Here is a 17,221-nt window from a genome sequence, read left to right as displayed (position 1 = left end):
CTGGACCTCCCTCTTCCCCTCTCTGGCGCTCCCTCTTCCCCTCTCTGGCGCTCCCGCTTCTCCTCTCTGGCGCTCCCTCTTCTCCTCTCTGGCGCTCCCTCTTCCCCTCTCTGGCGCTCAAAACCTGTCATCAAGGCAAAGGGTGGCTACTTTGAAGAATTTCAAGTATAAAATATATTTTGATTTGTTTAGCACTTTTTTGGTCACTACATGATTCCATATGTGTTCTCATATTTTTTATGTCTTCACTATTATTCTACAATGTAGAAAATAGCAAAAGAAAACCCTTGAATGAGTAGGTGGGTCCAAACTTTTGACTGGTAATGTATGTCTTTGTATAGAGCACTCCCTCTCCTGATACCCCCTCACCCCCAAAGGCAAATCCCCTCTGCAACTTCTCCTGTCTGTCCATGTTGCATGACAGGGTGATGAACATGACACACAGGAAGTCGGAAGTGAAGGTCAGATTTGAGGGGTTATAAGGGGGCGGTGCCCCACGTTAGCCCAGAAAATAGGAACCAATCCTGAGTTAGCGAGAGTCAGACAAAATACGCACCACTGAAGGCACTTCTTAAACAACAGTGCTTCTGTTCTATGGAATTCAAAGTTCAGAGAGATTAAACCAGGGCCTTCCACGCAGAAGAAAGAATTGACATTCTGTGTTTCTCTTTCTTTTCTTCCCCGTCACACAATATGCAGCTTGGACTATCTGCAAAGGGACGGCTGGGGGCTGATGCGGAAATGGGGAGCCAATGGCCTCCCAACACCAGAAAATAGCTTGCTTTTAAGGACAGTGAAGACAGCAAGAGATAATAAAAAATAATAAAAAAATAAAAAACAACAAAAGTAACCAACCCCATAATCTACCAAAAAACCTGGAGAGCATAAATTTCAGTCTTAGACAGCCTTGGAGCAGGAGAGGGCTCAGTATAGTACAGTACAGTAGAACCCAAAGCTGCCTTGCTGCACAGTCCACTATGGCGGTTGCTTAATTGATTGGTCTGTTGCTAGGTCAGTTCAGTTGGTTGGTGTGTGTGTGAGGTGTGTATTAAAGTTGGAGATTTGAGGACCCCCCAAGGTTGTAGAGACATAGAGAGCATGGCAGACCAGCTGAGTAGGGTGGATAGGGGAAGTTGATCTTTGACCGGGCCCCCTGTGGCCCTAGTCATCTTCCCCTCCCCCGTACATATCGGCCAGCTTCTTAAAGCGGGGGCCCCAGTCGTTGAGGTAGTCGTAGTCTTGGTCCCCTGTGCTGGAGGAGTTGAGGGAGCTGACGGATCCGGCCGTGGAGCCACTGCCCTCGTAGTCAAACACCAGGAGGGAGTCATATGGAGGGGCCGTGGGGTCGTTGTCTGCCGCCCGCAAGCCCTGGAGGGAGATAGAGAGAGGAGAGAGTTAATAGTAAACAGGCTGACCTGTAGGGAGCGAGGGGGGTTGTGGAACTGACAGCATTTTAGCAATATTAAAATCTGTTCATATACACCTCTAGGAAGAATATGACACTTTTTAAAAAACATTTTCTGACAAGCGAGCACTTAGGTATGGTCATTTTCACATTTTCATAAATTATTAGAATGATTGGGAAGTACATATACTAAGACATTTGTGAAAATTCTATAGCAATATAGAGTGGGAGAGCGGCCGTGCGTATGGACAATTAATAGACACTGCAGTAAATAAAACAGAAAAAAACCTGTCTCGTCCAACACAGGAGTCTACCAGTGCGCTATAACCAATCAGAGCTACAGTAGGCCTTTATGTAAACAAGTCATTTGCCACATGGGCCTGCCATCATTCACTTCGAACAGGACTGTGTGTTTACAGACAGTTGCAACAGTGCGACTTTAAATCGTTAGAACGCATTTGCCAAAAGCTACAAAAATACACCTGAATGGATTTCTGCAAATATGTAAATCCCACGGAGTCCTCTTACATTTGGGAACTTTACAGTGCTATTGATCAAACTACCATGAAAGGGTAGGCTTTCTCTCCCTCAGTTATGCACAACAACAACAACAAGGTCAACAACTAATGCTAGCCAGAGCAAGATGAGCTAAAATATAACCAAGGAACATTAGATAAAGCCTCTCAAACTTTTACAGCTAGTTGGCCATCAAAATTGCACTGATAAACGATGGGGAATTGTAGCCTACTCGTCCTTCTGCAGCCTGCCTTCCAATGCTTGTCCCAACCAAGCACCCAAGCTAGCTTGCTAGCTAGCTACTTCCAGGCACAAATGAGAGAACACCTCACTCTGACCATTTTACTCGCCGTAGCAGAGCTGGTTAGGCTGTTTACATGTTAATAGAGCACAGGCTGAGGAAGCATCACAGCAAAGGCCAACAGGATTAGCAAGGTTAGTGTATAGTACTACAGAGAGACAGAGGAGGGTAGGCTTTCAGTAAGATAACATACACAGGCTAAGGAAACACCATAGAGGAGATGGGAAATGTTGGCATACAGGCAATATATTGGGAGTGACAGAGTGATGTCATTGGCAGGGATGTAGAATCCCCAAGGAGGAGGATACAGTGGGCAGCCGAGCCACCATGTGTTTGTGTTTTGCCAGACTGCTGGAGCGAGATTAGTGTGTGTGTGTGTGTGTGTGTGTGTGTGTGTTTGTGTATATATGTGTGTGTAGGCAGAATGGATCAAAGCTGAACAGCTGCCAATACTTCTCAAGTGTGAACATGTTGTCACGGCGCCTGTCAGTCAAAGCCTTCTTGCACGAGTGTGTTTAAATTGGGGTTACGTACACACGCATGTGTGCGTACATGTATGTGTGTGTGTGTGTTTGAGTGTGTGATAACAGCTGTCAGGTAATCTCCATCTCCACTGTTGCCAGAGCTCAGAGGATTGAAGCCTGTAAACAAACAGCACACAGAAAATGCCTCCATTTATGCAATATCATCCTCAGATCTCAGACATTTACCTGAAACAAAAGTTGCATCAAATGTTTCTTAGAAATAAGGAGGTACACAGTAAATGCACCTCCACATCTTTACAGACGTCTTCATTTTTTATTTCAGTGTCTTTTGTAGTCGTGTATTGTAGGTTAGTCATTGTGCCTTGTATGTGGAATTGTGTCTGTGTTTGTGTCAGATCCCAAGTAGAAAAGTGCTGACGGACTAAACCTTATCTTGATAAAGAAATAAACAAAACAATACTATGACCCCTGGTTGCCGCCCTCACCTCGTTGATGAAGTCCCCAATATCCCCAGGGTGGGGGACGGCAGGTCGGATGGGATACTGGGACTCAGGGATGATGGGGCGCTCGTCCACCCTCCGTACCCCCAGGGGCTTACTGATGATGTGCTCCAGAGAGTCAGGCTGCTGCAGCTGGCTTAGGTCATAGTCCTGCACAGAGACACACACAGACAGATGATACAGTCAACCTCAAGACATAACTAACTTGCACTCGGTGTTTGTGGGTGTATGTGCAACATATATGCGTATTCAGATCACTCAACTTTTTACACATTTTGCTACGTTACAGCCTTATTCTAAAATGTATTAAATTAAACAAAATCCTCAGTAATCTACACACAAAACCCCATAATGACAAAGCAAAAACAAGATTTGAGAAATGTTTTCACATGTATAAAAATACAAAATAAAATACAACTTATTTACATAAGTATTCAGACCCTTTGCTGTGGGACTCGAAATTGAGCTCAGGTGCATCCTGTTATCATTGATCATACTTGAGATGTTTCTACAACTTGATTAGAGTCTACCTGTGGTAAATTCAATTGATTGAACATTATATAGACAGGTGTGTGCCTTTCCAAATCAAGGTCACACAGTTTACAGGGCATGTTAGAGCAAAAACCAAGCCATGAGGTCAAAGAAATTGTCCGTAGAGCTCCGAAACAGGATTGTGCCGAGGCTCAGATCTGGGGGAAGGGTACCAAGACATTTCTGAAGCATTGAAGGTCCCCAAGAACACAGTGGCCTCCATCATTCCTAAATGGAAGAAGTTTGGAACCACCAAGACTCTTCCTAGAGCTGGCCGCTTGGCCAAACTGAGCAATTGGGGGAGAAGGGCCTTGGTCAGGGAAGTGACCAAAAACCCGATGGTCACTGACAGAGCTCTAGAGTTTCTCTGTGAAGATGGGAGAATCTTCCAGAAGGACAACCATCTCTGCAGCACTCCACCAATCAGGTCTTTATTTTAGAATGGCCAGACAGAAGCCACTACTTGGTAAAAGGCACATGACAGCCTGCTTGGAGTTTGCCAAAAGGAACCTAAAGGACTCAGACCATGAGAAACAAGATTCTCTGGTCTGGTGAAACCAAGGTTCAACACGTTGGCCTGAATGCCAAGCGTCATGTCTGGAGGAAACCTGGCACCATCGCTAACGTGAAGCATGGTGGTGGCAGCATTATACTGTGGGGGTGTTTTTCAACGGCAGCGACTGGGAGACCAGTTAGGATCGAGGTAAAGATGAGAGAGATCAGAGAGTACAGAGAGATACTTGATGAAAACCTGCTCCAGAGTGCTCAGGATCTCAGACTGGGGAGAATGTTCACCTTCCAACAGTACAACGACCCTAAGCACACAGCCAAGACAATGGTGGACTGGCTTCGGGACAAGTCTCTGGATGTCCTTGAGTGGCCCAGCCAGAGCCTGGACTTGAACCCGATCTAACATCTTGGGAGAGACCTGAAAATAGCTGTGCTGCATCACTCCCCATCCAACCTGACAGAGCTTAAGAGGATCTGCAGAGAAGAAATGGGAGAAACTCCCCAAATAAAGGTGTGCCAAGCTTGTAGCATCATACCCAAGAAGACTTGAGGCTATAATTGCTGCCAAAGGTGCTTCAACAAAGTACTGAGTAAAGGGTCTGAATACTTACAGTACGTAAATGTTCATTTTATTTTTTTCATACATTTCATTTGCTAAAATTAATAAAAACCTGATTTGCTTTGTCATTATGAGGTATTGTGTGTATATTGATGACAAAAAACAAACAATTTAAGCAATTTTAGAATAAGGCTGTAACCTAATAAAATGTGGAAAAGGTGAAGGGGTCTGAATACTTTCCTATACTGTAAACATACACGTATATGTTTACAAGTCTGTATCTGTGTGTGTGTCTCTCTGTATGTGTTAGTCTCTCAGTGTGTGTGTGTGTGTCTCTGAGTGTGTGTGTGTGTGTGTGTATGTGTACCTGGTCCTCCTCTCCCCCTCCTTCCTCGTCGTATTTCAGAATGTTATCTCTGACATCGTCCTCTGGGTCGATCAGCAGCTGTTTGGTCTGCCTCTCCTTCTCTCTACGCTTCATCCACACCACAAACACTAGCACCATACCTGGAACACACACACGACACCTCTAACAACACAATAATACTGCAAAACACACAATGAACACACATTAAAGAATACCCTTCAACTGCAAAACACTCAGCCAATAAACCTTTATTAACACACTTCTACTACAAAACACTTAAACCACATGATTGGCCTATGGCAAAATACACAGCCAACACATCTTTAACAACACACTTATAGGCCGACTGCAAAACACTCAACCACACAAAAAGCTCTACACATTTGTAAAGCATAGGACTGTACCACTATACACAAGAGCGAAACCCACGATGTAAATGTGATCCATGAGCACACACCACAAAACAAACCACCAGCAGCACCATAGCAAGACAACTCCACATTAAAACCACTGTCTGACAGAACCCAATAATAAAACCCATGGGGTCACACACTCAGAGAGAACACATTCTGGTGGCCAGCTAGGCATTCATCTAAAATGCAACCTGTATGCTATTGTGTTTACTGCATGGTAAGTGTTTGATTTCAAGGCCCAAACGAGAGAACAGCAAATCATTACCCTCTTCAGCATCTGGTAAGAAAGGTGGTTTAATATACCATGTGATCATAAGGAGGGATCTGATGTATTGTGTGTAGGGAAGAGGTAGTGGTAGCTACAGGTAGAGATCGTCATAGGTCCAAAAAGTTGGACCCATTCTGAAATGAACCTGGGGCTTTCCCAACCGGACCAATATGCAAAATCTTTAAAAAAATTTTTTTTTATTCAACTAGGCAAGTCAGTTAAGAACTAATTCTTATTTACAATGAGGGCCTACCCCGGCCAAACCCGGATAACACTGGGCCAATTGTGTGCCGCCCTATGGGACTCCCAATCACAGCCGGATGTGATGCAGCCTGGATTCAAATCAGAGACTTGCACTGAGATATAGTGCCTTAGACCGCTGTGCCACTCGGGAGACCTGTTCCCGAACTGACTGGAGGACAACTAGACCCGTTCCGTATAAACCTAGTCTGATCTGAGAGAAGCAGCAGAAAAGTCATTATTTAAGCTACTTTATTATCTGGAAGGGATCAAGTGCGAGAGGAGGGAGAAATAGGTGCAGCTCTAGCAGGCGGGGGAGGGGCTGTACTGTGAGTGAGTGACACAGGGAGCAGGAAGGAGGGAGGGAGGGAGAGACGACTCAAACTATAGTAGACTAATAGCTGCCATAGCTAGGTTATTTATCATAAAATATGATTACATAGTACCTGTCTTGACTGCATCAAACTGGGAGAAGCTAGTTAAGCTAACTAACGTTAGCTAGCTAGGCTAATTGAGGCTGCAGTGAATTCGCTTTTTCATCCTACAGTTACAAATACAACTCCATTTAGAATATTAATTAGCAACCTACAGCTCTTGGTTGTTGTAGCCTATCCTTCTCCTTTTAATTCTGTCATTTTAATTCCATCTTCCATTGATTAAATATCTCCTAATTTTGCGACACACAGAGGCTCTATGACTGTAGCCTAGTACCGCTTTGATGTCTTACGATTGGCCAACAACAAGCTACCCGCGTCACGCTCCACACTCGTGAAAAGCAAGAGCAGCAGCATAGATTACTGCAGCAGTCACATTCTGATCTGTAAGGGGCCTTCAGGACAAGTCATTTAAAATTACATATACCCAAGAACCCTGACAATCATATCAGATTCCACCCAGACCCGTGACACTCTTTACATTTCTGGATCCGGACCCACTCGGGTCAGTCTCCGCTATTCGGGTACAGGTGGGTATGTGAAGACCTCTAGCTACAGGGGGGAGGGGAGAGGAAGCGAGAGGAAGGAAGATATGGCTGTTTTAGGGCTGTGAAATTAAAAATATTTTTTTAGAAAGTTAATCAAATAAAATGTTATTGCTCGCATACACTATTTAGCCGATGTTATTGCAGGTGTAGCGAAATGCTTGTGTTCCTAGCTCCAACTGTACACTAATATCTAACAACTCACAACAATACACACAAATCTAAAAAGTAAAAATCCTCAGATTTGCTGTGATTTAAGATGAAATGTAAGATTTTTCATACAAAAAACATTACAGGAATATTGACATCTTGATTTTGTCTAAAGTAACAAAATTAGGTACAGTTGAAGTTGGAGGTTTACATACACTTAGGTTGGAATCATTTAACTCGTTTTTCAACCACTCCACAAATTTCTTGTTAACAAATTATAGTTTTAGCAAGTCGGTTAGGACATCTACTTTGTGCATGACACAAGTCATTTTTTCAACAATTGTTTACAGACAGATTATTTCACTTATAATTCCACATAATTTCACTCACAATTCCAGTGGGTCAGAAGTTTACATACACTAAGTTGACTGTGCCTTTAAACAGCTTGGAAAATTCCAGAAAATTATGTCATGGCTTTAGAAGCTTCTGAAAGGCAAATTGACATCATTTGAGTCAATTGGAGGTGTACCTGTGGATGTATTTCAAGGCCTACCTTCAAACTCAGTGCCTCTTTGCTTGACATCATGGGAAAATTAAAAAGAATCAGCCAAGACCTCAGAAAAAAAAATTGTAGACCTCCACAAGTCTGGTTCATCCTTGGGAGCACTTTCCAAATGCCTGAAGGTACCACGTTTATCTGTACAAACAATAGTACGCAAGTATAAACACCATGGGACCACGCAGCCGTCATACCACTCAGTAAGGAGATGCGTTCTGTCTCCTAGAGATGAATGTACTGTACTTTGGTGCGAAAATTGCAAATCAATCCCAGAACAACAGCAAAATACATTGTGAAGATGCTGGAGAAACCGGTACAAAGTATCTATATCCACAGTAAAACAAGTCCTATATCGACATAACCTGAAAGGCTGCTCAGCAAGGAAGAAGCCACTGCTCTAAAACCGCCATAAAAAAGCCAGACTACGGTTTGCAACTGCACATGTGGATAAAGATTGTACTTTTTGGAGAAATGTCCAAAAATAGAACTGCTTGGCCATAATGACCATTGTTATGTTTGGAGGAAAAAGGGGGATGCTTGCAAGCTGAAGAACACCATCCCAACCATGAAGCACGGGGGTGGCAGTGTAACAGTTGTTAAAGTACTATGTGAATTTCACCAGGTTCATATATTAATATGTCGTGTTGATTTGTTATGCATGCCTGCATCCTGGGAGAAGGGGAGTGTGTACTTACGTTTTGCCCGGCGTGCTCGTGCTCAAATCATTTTGATGCACTGAGAGAGGTAGGCACGCTTTTTCTGTCTTCATTAAAGTTTGATTCTTTTAAGTACTAAGTCATACACACAGTGTTTTGTTCATGAATAATGATGTATATTTAGAGGTTACTCATAAGTGGATGGTATTGTTAAGATGCACTTGTAATTGTACTTTTTAGGATGATATCAACATTGTGAATTCAACATGTGGTTAATAGCTAGCTAAGGTATTAGCAGGCTATTGTATGTGTGAACGATGGTTAGCTCCTCGGATGATCCCAGTCCCTCCTATTGTGCATCTGTTGTAGAAAGAGGCGACGATTCTCAGAACATATGTGCTCTACAAATGTTTTATTTCCTTTTGGATGCAGATGCAGGATGCAGAGTGAGTTCTGCTTTATTAAAACTACCTGATCTCCAAAGTCCACGTCTATAGTCTCAATCAACCACACACAACGCAGAGTTACAGCGGTGCAGTATAGCACCGGTTACAGCAGCATCATGTTGTGGGGGTGCTTTGCTGCAGGATGGACTGGTGCAAATAGATGGCATCATAAGGAGGAGAATTGTGGATTTATTGAAGCAACATCTCAAGAGATCAGTCAGGAAGTTAAAGCTTGGTCGCAAATGGGTATTCCAAATGGACAATAACCCCAAGCATACTTCCAAAGTTGTGGCAAAATGGCCTCAGGACAACAAAGTCAAGGTATTGGAGTGGCCATCACAAAGCCCTGACCTCAATCCCATAGAAAATTTGTGGGCAGAACTGAAAAAATGTGTGCGAGCAAGGAGGCCTACAAATCTGACTCAATTACATCAGCTCTGTCAGGAGGAATGGGCCAAAATGTCACGAATCCCGCTTCCTGAGTCTGTGTTTGCCTGTGTTTCTGTCCTGGAGTGTGTTTCCGGTGTCCTGGAACGCACCCTGTCTGGTTGCCGGGCGAATTAGCTTGTTGGGAGATCATGTTCACCCGCACCTGTATCCCATCAGTAATCTGCACACCTGTCCTGATCATCACCTCTCCCCTTCAAAAGCTCTGACCTGACATCCATTCCCTGCCGGATCGTTAGCCATGAACAGTATGTTGTGCCCACGAACCAGCCTCCAGTTTATAGAGTTTGTTTTGTTTTGTTTTATTGTTTTGTTTTGTTTTGTTTTGTACGTCTTGCTTGCCTTTAACTTACCGCCGTTTGTTTTGTCTACAGCCATTCACCCGGAACCCATACCCCATCCATGTCTGCTCGTCGCCAGTGTGTTGTTATCCATTGGATCTGCCTACCCACTCCTCCACCCGGAACTATCTACCTCCACGTTCTCATTAATTAATAAATACACACCATCTTCTTACTCACCTTGTCCTGGTCTGCTTCTGGGTCCAATTCTGTTAAACCCTGACACAAAATTCACCCAACTTATTGTGGGAAGCTTGTGGTAGGCTACTCGAAACATTTGACCCAAGTTAAACCATTTAAAGGAAATGCTACCAAATACTAATTGAGTGTATGTAAACTTCTAACCCACTGGGAATGTGATGAAATAAATAAAAGGTGAAATAAATAATTCTCTCTACTATTAATCTAACATTTCACATTCTTAAAATGAAGTGGTGATCCTAACTGACCTAAGACAGGGAATTTTTACTAGGATTAAATGTCAGGAATTGTGAAAAACTGAGTTTAAATGTATTTGGCTAAGGTGCATGTAAACTTCCAACTTCAACTGTACTTTGAGAAAGCACACTTTCTTTAACCGGAATGTCAACTTGCTTTATATTGCATTGTTGTTTTTAGCTGTATAGATTATGTATTTGGGATGTTTTCAAGCGTATTTTCAACACTTTCAGTCAATGCGATCAATTACAATTGAAAAAATTGTCTACACTCAAATTAAAACTGAACTTGAGTAAACTAATTAACTCTGACAGACGATGTCCAGTCAGTATACTCACTGAGCAGTATGATGATACAGATGAGTATGGCTATGATGGCTCCAGTCCCCAGTCCAGCAGCAGCCACAGCCCCGACCAGGGTGCAGTCTCCGTTCTCATCACACGGACACACCTTGACCTTTATAATGGACCTGTTGGAGAGAGGAGGGTTCCCCGAGTCGCTCACAATCACAGGCACCTCATACACCCCAGGCTTCAGATACTGGATCCGCAAACTCAACCGGGCATAGTCACCTGGGAAGGGGAGGGGAGAGACATACTGTTAATACCCAATATCAGAACACTCAAACACTTTTTTTTAGGCACTGCCTCTAACCCTTCTTAGGCACTGCCTCTTCTACCCCCCAATCTACATCTGGTGGTCCCCTCACCGTTGAGACGTGACACAGTCCAGTTGCGTCGTATGCTGGCGGGGAAGGTGGGCAGCTCGAATACAAAGGGTCCTACGTTGGGGTCCGTGTCTGAGTCTGCAGCCGTGATGTTGATGCCGGCGTTGCGGTTGATGCGCTCACAGATCTGAGACTCGCGGGGCAGCAGAGATGGAGCGTTGTCATTCACATCTATCAGATAGATCTGGAGGGTTCCTGTACCGCTGGCCATGGGAGAGCCTGGGAGGAGGACAGGAGAGGGGGAGAGTGGAGGAGAAGAAGAGGGAAGAGAGAGAGTGGAAGAAGAGGCAGGAGAGGGGAAGAGGAGAGGGGGAGATGAGGTAAGGGAAGAGGCTATTGTTACTGTTGTTGTTATTGTTAAGCAAACATTTACGGCCATGCATGTCTCACACACATACACACACACACATGGCCACACAGCCGCACACTGATTAGAACTCTCAATGCCCTTTCCAGTGAGAGTTCAGAGAGACAGTGTAGGAAGATAGACATAACTAGAGAAAAGGAGAGTGGAAGTGGAGATGAAGAAGACGTCATGGATGAGAGGGAAAGAAAGCCAGAAAAATAGAGATGTATATATACAGAGAGATAAGAGTGTATCACCTGTAATGAGAGAGAGAGAGAGCTTCCTGGACAAATTGTTTCACTGTAATAGTGAAGGTGTAAACTTGGCAGTATATTTCACCTCTCAGCTTCCCTATCAAATCTAAGCAAGAAGCAAGCTAAGAAAATGAACAACAAAAGATAATTACTTGAAGAATGCAAAAACCTAAGAAAGAGATTGAGAAACCTATCCAAACAAAAACAGAAAACCTGAGCCGAAGCCTTCACTATGCTGAATCACTAAAACAATACAGAAATGCACAATGGAAATACAAGGAACCGCACGTCAGAAATCAGCTCAATGTAATTGAAGAATCCATCAAATCTAACCACTTCTGGGAAAATTTGAACACACCAAACAAACAACATGAAGAGTTACAGTATCTATCCAAAACAGAAATGTATGGATAAACCACTTCTCCAATCGTTTTGGCTCCATAATAAAGAACAAAACAGCAAAAACATATACATGATCAAATACAAATCTTAGAATCAACTATTAAAGGTCCTACAGCAACACCTAGATCTTCTGCACAGATTCTGTCACACCTGGGCACTGAGAGTAAATCTCAGTAAGACAAAAATAATGGTGTTCCAAAAAAGGTCCAGTTGCCAGGACCACAAATACAAATTCCATCTAGACACCATTGTCCTAGAAACTATATGTACCTTGGCCTAAACATCATAGCCACAGGTAACTTCCACAAAGATGTGAAAGAGCTGAGAGACAAGGCAAGAAGGGCCTTCTATGCCATCAAAAGGAACATAGAATTGAACATACCAATCAGGATCTGGCAAAAATACTTGAATCAGTTATAGAACACATTGCCCTTTATGGTTGTGAGGTCTGGGGTCTGCTCACCAACCAATAATTCACAAAATGGGACAAACACCAAATTGAGACTCTGTTTACAAGGTAAAAGACCAAATAATGCATGCAGAGCAGAATTAGGCCGATACCCACTAATAAACAAAATCCAGAAAAGAGCTGTTAAATTCTACAACTACCCAAAATGAAGCCTTTCCCAAACCTTCCATAACAAAGCCTTCACCTACAGAGAGATGAACCTGGAGAAGAGTCCCCTAAGCAAGCTGGTCCTGGGGCTCTGTTCACAAACACAAACAGAGCCCCAGGACAGCAACACAATTAGACCCAACCAAATCGTGAGAAAACAAAAAGATCATTACTTGACACATTGGAAAGAGTTAACAAGAAACAAAGCAAACTAGAATGCTATGTCCCTAAACAGAGAGTACACAGTGGCAGAATACCTGACCACTGTGACTGTCCCTAAACAGAGAGTACACAGTGGCAGAATACCTGACCACTGTGACTGTCCCTAAACAGAGAGTACACAGTGGCAGAATACCTGACCACTGTGACTGTCCCTAAACAGAGAGTACACAGTGGCAGAATACCTGACCACTGTGACTGTCCCTAAACAGAGAGTACGCAGTGGCAGAATACCTGACCACTGTGACTGTCCCTAAACAGAGAGTACACAGTGGCAGAATACCTGACCACTGTGACTGTCCCTAAACAGAGAGTACACAGTGGCAGAATACCTGACCACTGTGACTGTCCCTAAACAGAGAGTACACAGTGGCAGAATACCTGACCACTGTGACTGTCCCTAAACAGAGAGTACGCAGTGGCAGAATACCTGACCACTGTGACTGTCCCTAAACAGAGAGTACACAGTGGCAGAATACCTGACCACTGTGACTGTCCCTAAACAGAGAGTACACAGTGGCAAAATACCTGACCACTGTGACTGTCCCTAAACAGAGAGTACACAGTGGCAGAATACCTGACCACTGTGACTGTCCCTAAACAGAGAGTACACAGTGGCAGAATACCTGACCACTGTGACTGTCCCTAAACAGAGAGTACACAGTGGCAGAATACCTGACCACTGTGACTGTCCCTAAACAGAGAGTACACAGTGGCAGAATACCTGACCACTGTGACTGTCCCTAAACAGAGAGTACACAGTGGCAGAATACCTGACCACTGTGACTGTCCCTAAACAGAGAGTACACAGTGGCAGAATCCCTGACCACTGTGACTGTCCCTAAACAGAGAGTACACAGTGGCAGAATACCTGACCACTGTGACTGTCCCTAAACAGAGAGTACACAGTGGCAGAATACCTGACCACTGTGACTGTCCCTAAACAGAGAGTACACAGTGGCAGAATACCTGACCACTGTGACTGTCCCTAAACAGAGAGTACACAGTGGCAGAATACCTGACCACTGTGACTGTCCCTAAACAGAGAGTACGCAGTGGCAGAATACCTGACCACTGTGACTGTCCCTAAACAGAGAGTACACAGTGGCAGAATACCTGACCACTGTGACTGTCCCTAAACAGAGAGTACACAGTGGCAAAATACCTGACCACTGTGACTGTCCCTAAACAGAGAGTACACAGTGGCAGAATACCTGACCACTGTGACTGTCCCTAAACAGAGAGTACACAGTGGCAGAATACCTGACCACTGTGACTGTCCCTAAACAGAGAGTACACAGTGGCAGAATACCTGACCACTGTGACTGTCCCTAAACAGAGAGTACACAGTGGCAGAATACCTGACCACTGTGACTGTCCCTAAACAGAGAGTACACAGTGGCAGAATACCTGACCACTGTGACTGTCCCTAAACAGAGAGTACACAGTGGCAGAATACCTGACCACTGTGACTGTCCCTAAACAGAGAGTACACAGTGGCAGAATACCTGACCACTGTGACTGTCCCTAAACAGAGAGTACACAGTGGCAAAATACCTGACCACTGTGACTGTCCCTAAACAGAGAGTACACAGTGGCAGAATACCTGACCACTGTGACTGTCCCTAAACAGAGAGTACACAGTGGCAAAATACCTGACCACTGTGACTGACCCTAAACAGAGAGTACACAGTGGCAGAACACCTGACCACTGTGACTGACCCTAAACAGAGAGTACACAGTGGCAGAACACCTGACCACTGTGACTGACCCAAAATGAAGGAAAGCTTTGACTATATACAGAATCAGTGAGCATAGCCTTGCTATTGAGAGGCGCTGCCGTAGGCAGACATGGCTTTCAAAAGAAGACAGGCACACTGCTACTTCCTAACCACCACTTCCTAACCTCCTGCCAAATGTATGACCATATTAGAGACACATATTTCCCTCAGATTACACAGACCCACAAAGAATTTGAAAACAACTCCCATATCTACTGGGTGAAATACCACAGTGTGCCATCACAGCAGCAATATTTGGGACCTGTTGCGACACGAAAAGGGCAACCAGTAAAGAACAAACAACATTGTAAATACAACCCATATACATAGCCCACATTTATGTTTAATTATTTTCCCTTTTGTACTATTTGCACAACTATTTTATCTATTTCACTTGCTTTGGAAATATAAACATATGTTTCCCATGCCAATAAAGCCCTTTGAATTGAAAGAGCGAGCGAGAGAGAGAGAGAGAGAGAGAGAGAGAGAGAGAGAGAGAGAGCTGCTGACATTTGGCTGTGACATTTGGCTGTTCAACCTCCCCTTATTTCATACAGCCAAATCCCTCTCATCACAACCCATCTCCCTACATACACAGCTCACACACTCGCCAGAGACAATAACAATTAATATAACACAATAAAACAGTCCGTGGATATTTTCTCTGAGGTGTGTGTGTGTGTGTGTGTGTGTGTGTGTGTGTGTGTGTGTGTGTGTGTGTGTGTGTGTGTGTGTGTGTAAATGTATACATACACAATATGAAGGCCATTTTTATTGATTGAGTGGACAGATGGAACATGGCCACAATACATTTAGAATTCAGGGAAAGAAGGAAGAGAGAAAAGGCCTTCACCAATCAGAGAGACAGGACAAGAAAGACAGAACGACAAAGTACAGCAAGAGGAAAGAGAACAAGTCAAAATGTGTAATACAGAGGAAGAGATAGAGTATACTAGAGAAAAAGAGAGTAATGTGTGTGTCAAAAATAAAGAAAGTTAGAGACTGTCTGTCTCAGACTAAATGAGAGAGAGACTGTGTGCAGCAGTACTATCAGCTCAATGCTGTTTATTGAGAGTTTTTGTCAGGGGGGCGGTGACCCTTGCTGCCTCCAATTAGGAGTAATTTCCCTGGCTCAGCCAATGGTTAGTGGGGAAGTGTCCCAGAACCAAGCCCGGGACGGAGATAAGAGCTCTGTCATTTACCAAAGATTTATGTAAAGCTCACAGATCTGGCAATTAAACTTGGCAACGGTGCAAGACATTTGACAAAGATGGAGAAGGAGGGGGGGAGTGAGATAAAGAGTACTACAGAGGAGCGGGAGAGAGAAAGAGAGAGGAGGGAGAGGGGTACCAGAGGAAGATAAACTTATTGCTCTTCTGTTAAGGCTAACTGGGAGTAGGCCACGGAAACCCCTGAAGCGGAGAATAAAAGTAAAAATGTGGGTTATAAAATGCAATATTAAGGATATCCTGCAGTTATGATCATTTACATCAGTTACCAGTTCATAACCCTTGACCTTATCAGCAACAGCAGGAGGCTGGCTAACTGACAGGTGAAGAAGTCAAACAGGAGGCATGACATTTAACATGTGGGGATTATCATCTCAATGTTGGCTCTTGTTCAGTACTAGTCTCCAATACTATGATGACCATATTCACCACCAGCAGAGGTGTGTAAACCGGGTAGCTACCATACAGTACGTTCTCTGTAGTCTGCATGGTGACAAAAGGACCATACTGTATGTTCTCCTTTCATCAAGTCTGTGGATACTATGTCCCCAATTCCACTTCTCTGCATACTGTATCCATCTATACTCCGGAGTCTGTATGTTCTCTATTCGTACAAAGCAGTGAGGGGAGAGTGGTAAGACACACATCACATTGCTTTTGTGTGCAAAGGCTAGCACACATACACACACACACACACACACACACACACACACACACACACACACACACACACACACACACACACACACACACACACACACACACACACACACACACACACACAAAGCCCGGAAGGGTTCCCTGTCTGGTGGTTTAGTATCCCCTGTCTGGCGGTTTACTGTCCCCTGTCTGGCGGTTCACTGTCCCCTGTCTGGTGGTTTAGTTTCCCCTGTCTGGCGGTTCACTGTCCCCTGTCTGGCGGTTTAGTTTCCCCTCTCTGGCGGTTTACTGTCCCCTGTCTGGCGGTTCTCTGTCCCCTGTCTGGCGGTTCTCTGTCCCCTGTCTGGCGGTTTACTGTCCCATGTCCGGCGGTTCAGTTCCCTTGTCTGGCGGTTCAGTTCCCCTGTCTGGCGGTTTACTTACCCCTTTCTGGCGGTTTACTGCCCCCTGTCTGGCAGTTTACGGTCCCCTGTCTGGCGGTTTAGTTCCCCTGTCTGGCGGTTTAGTTCCCCTGTCTGGCAATTTAGTTCCCGTCTGGCGGTTTAGTTCCCCTGTCCGGCGGTTTAGTTCCCCTGTCTAGCGGTTTAGTTCCCCTGTCTGGCGGTTTAGTTCCTCTGTCTGGCGGTTTAGTTCCCGTCTGGCGGTTTAGTTCCCCTGTCCAGTGGTTTAGTTCCCGTCTGGCGGTTTAGTTCCCCTGTCTGGTGGTTTAGTTCCCCTGTCAGGTGGTTTAGTTCCCCTGTCTGGCGGTTTAGTTCTCCTGTCTGGCGGTTTAGTTCTCCTGTCTGGCGGTTTAGTTCTCCAGTCTGGCGGTTTAGTTCCCCTGTCTGGCGGTCTAGTTCCTCTGTCTGGCGGTTTAGTTCCCCTGTCTGGTGGTTT

The 17,221-nt window shown here is 44.5% G+C and overlaps 1 protein-coding gene across 1 annotated transcript in view; it reads right to left on the bottom strand.

Moving 5' to 3' along the window:
* Positions 1-207: 207 nt before the first annotated feature.
* The window catches only part of LOC112222178 (cadherin-4), a 519,051-nt gene continuing 502,037 nt past the window's right edge, over positions 208-17,221 (bottom strand). The window contains exons 13-17 of the mRNA XM_024384851.2: positions 10,821-11,057; positions 10,450-10,683; positions 5,175-5,314; positions 3,193-3,357; positions 208-1,368 (exon numbers count right to left, since the gene is read on the bottom strand). Coding sequence (XP_024240619.2) covers positions 1,162-1,368; positions 3,193-3,357; positions 5,175-5,314; positions 10,450-10,683; positions 10,821-11,057 — 983 coding nt within the window. The 3' untranslated portion in view covers positions 208-1,161. The remainder of the gene's footprint in view (positions 1,369-3,192; positions 3,358-5,174; positions 5,315-10,449; positions 10,684-10,820; positions 11,058-17,221) is intronic.

The sequence above is a fragment of the Oncorhynchus tshawytscha genome, linkage group LG22 (assembly GCF_018296145.1).
Source record: "Oncorhynchus tshawytscha isolate Ot180627B linkage group LG22, Otsh_v2.0, whole genome shotgun sequence".
Lineage (NCBI taxonomy): Eukaryota > Metazoa > Chordata > Actinopteri > Salmoniformes > Salmonidae > Oncorhynchus > Oncorhynchus tshawytscha.
The sequence above is the reverse complement of the archived record's forward strand: the minus strand, read 5'-3'. Positions and strand labels throughout refer to the sequence as shown.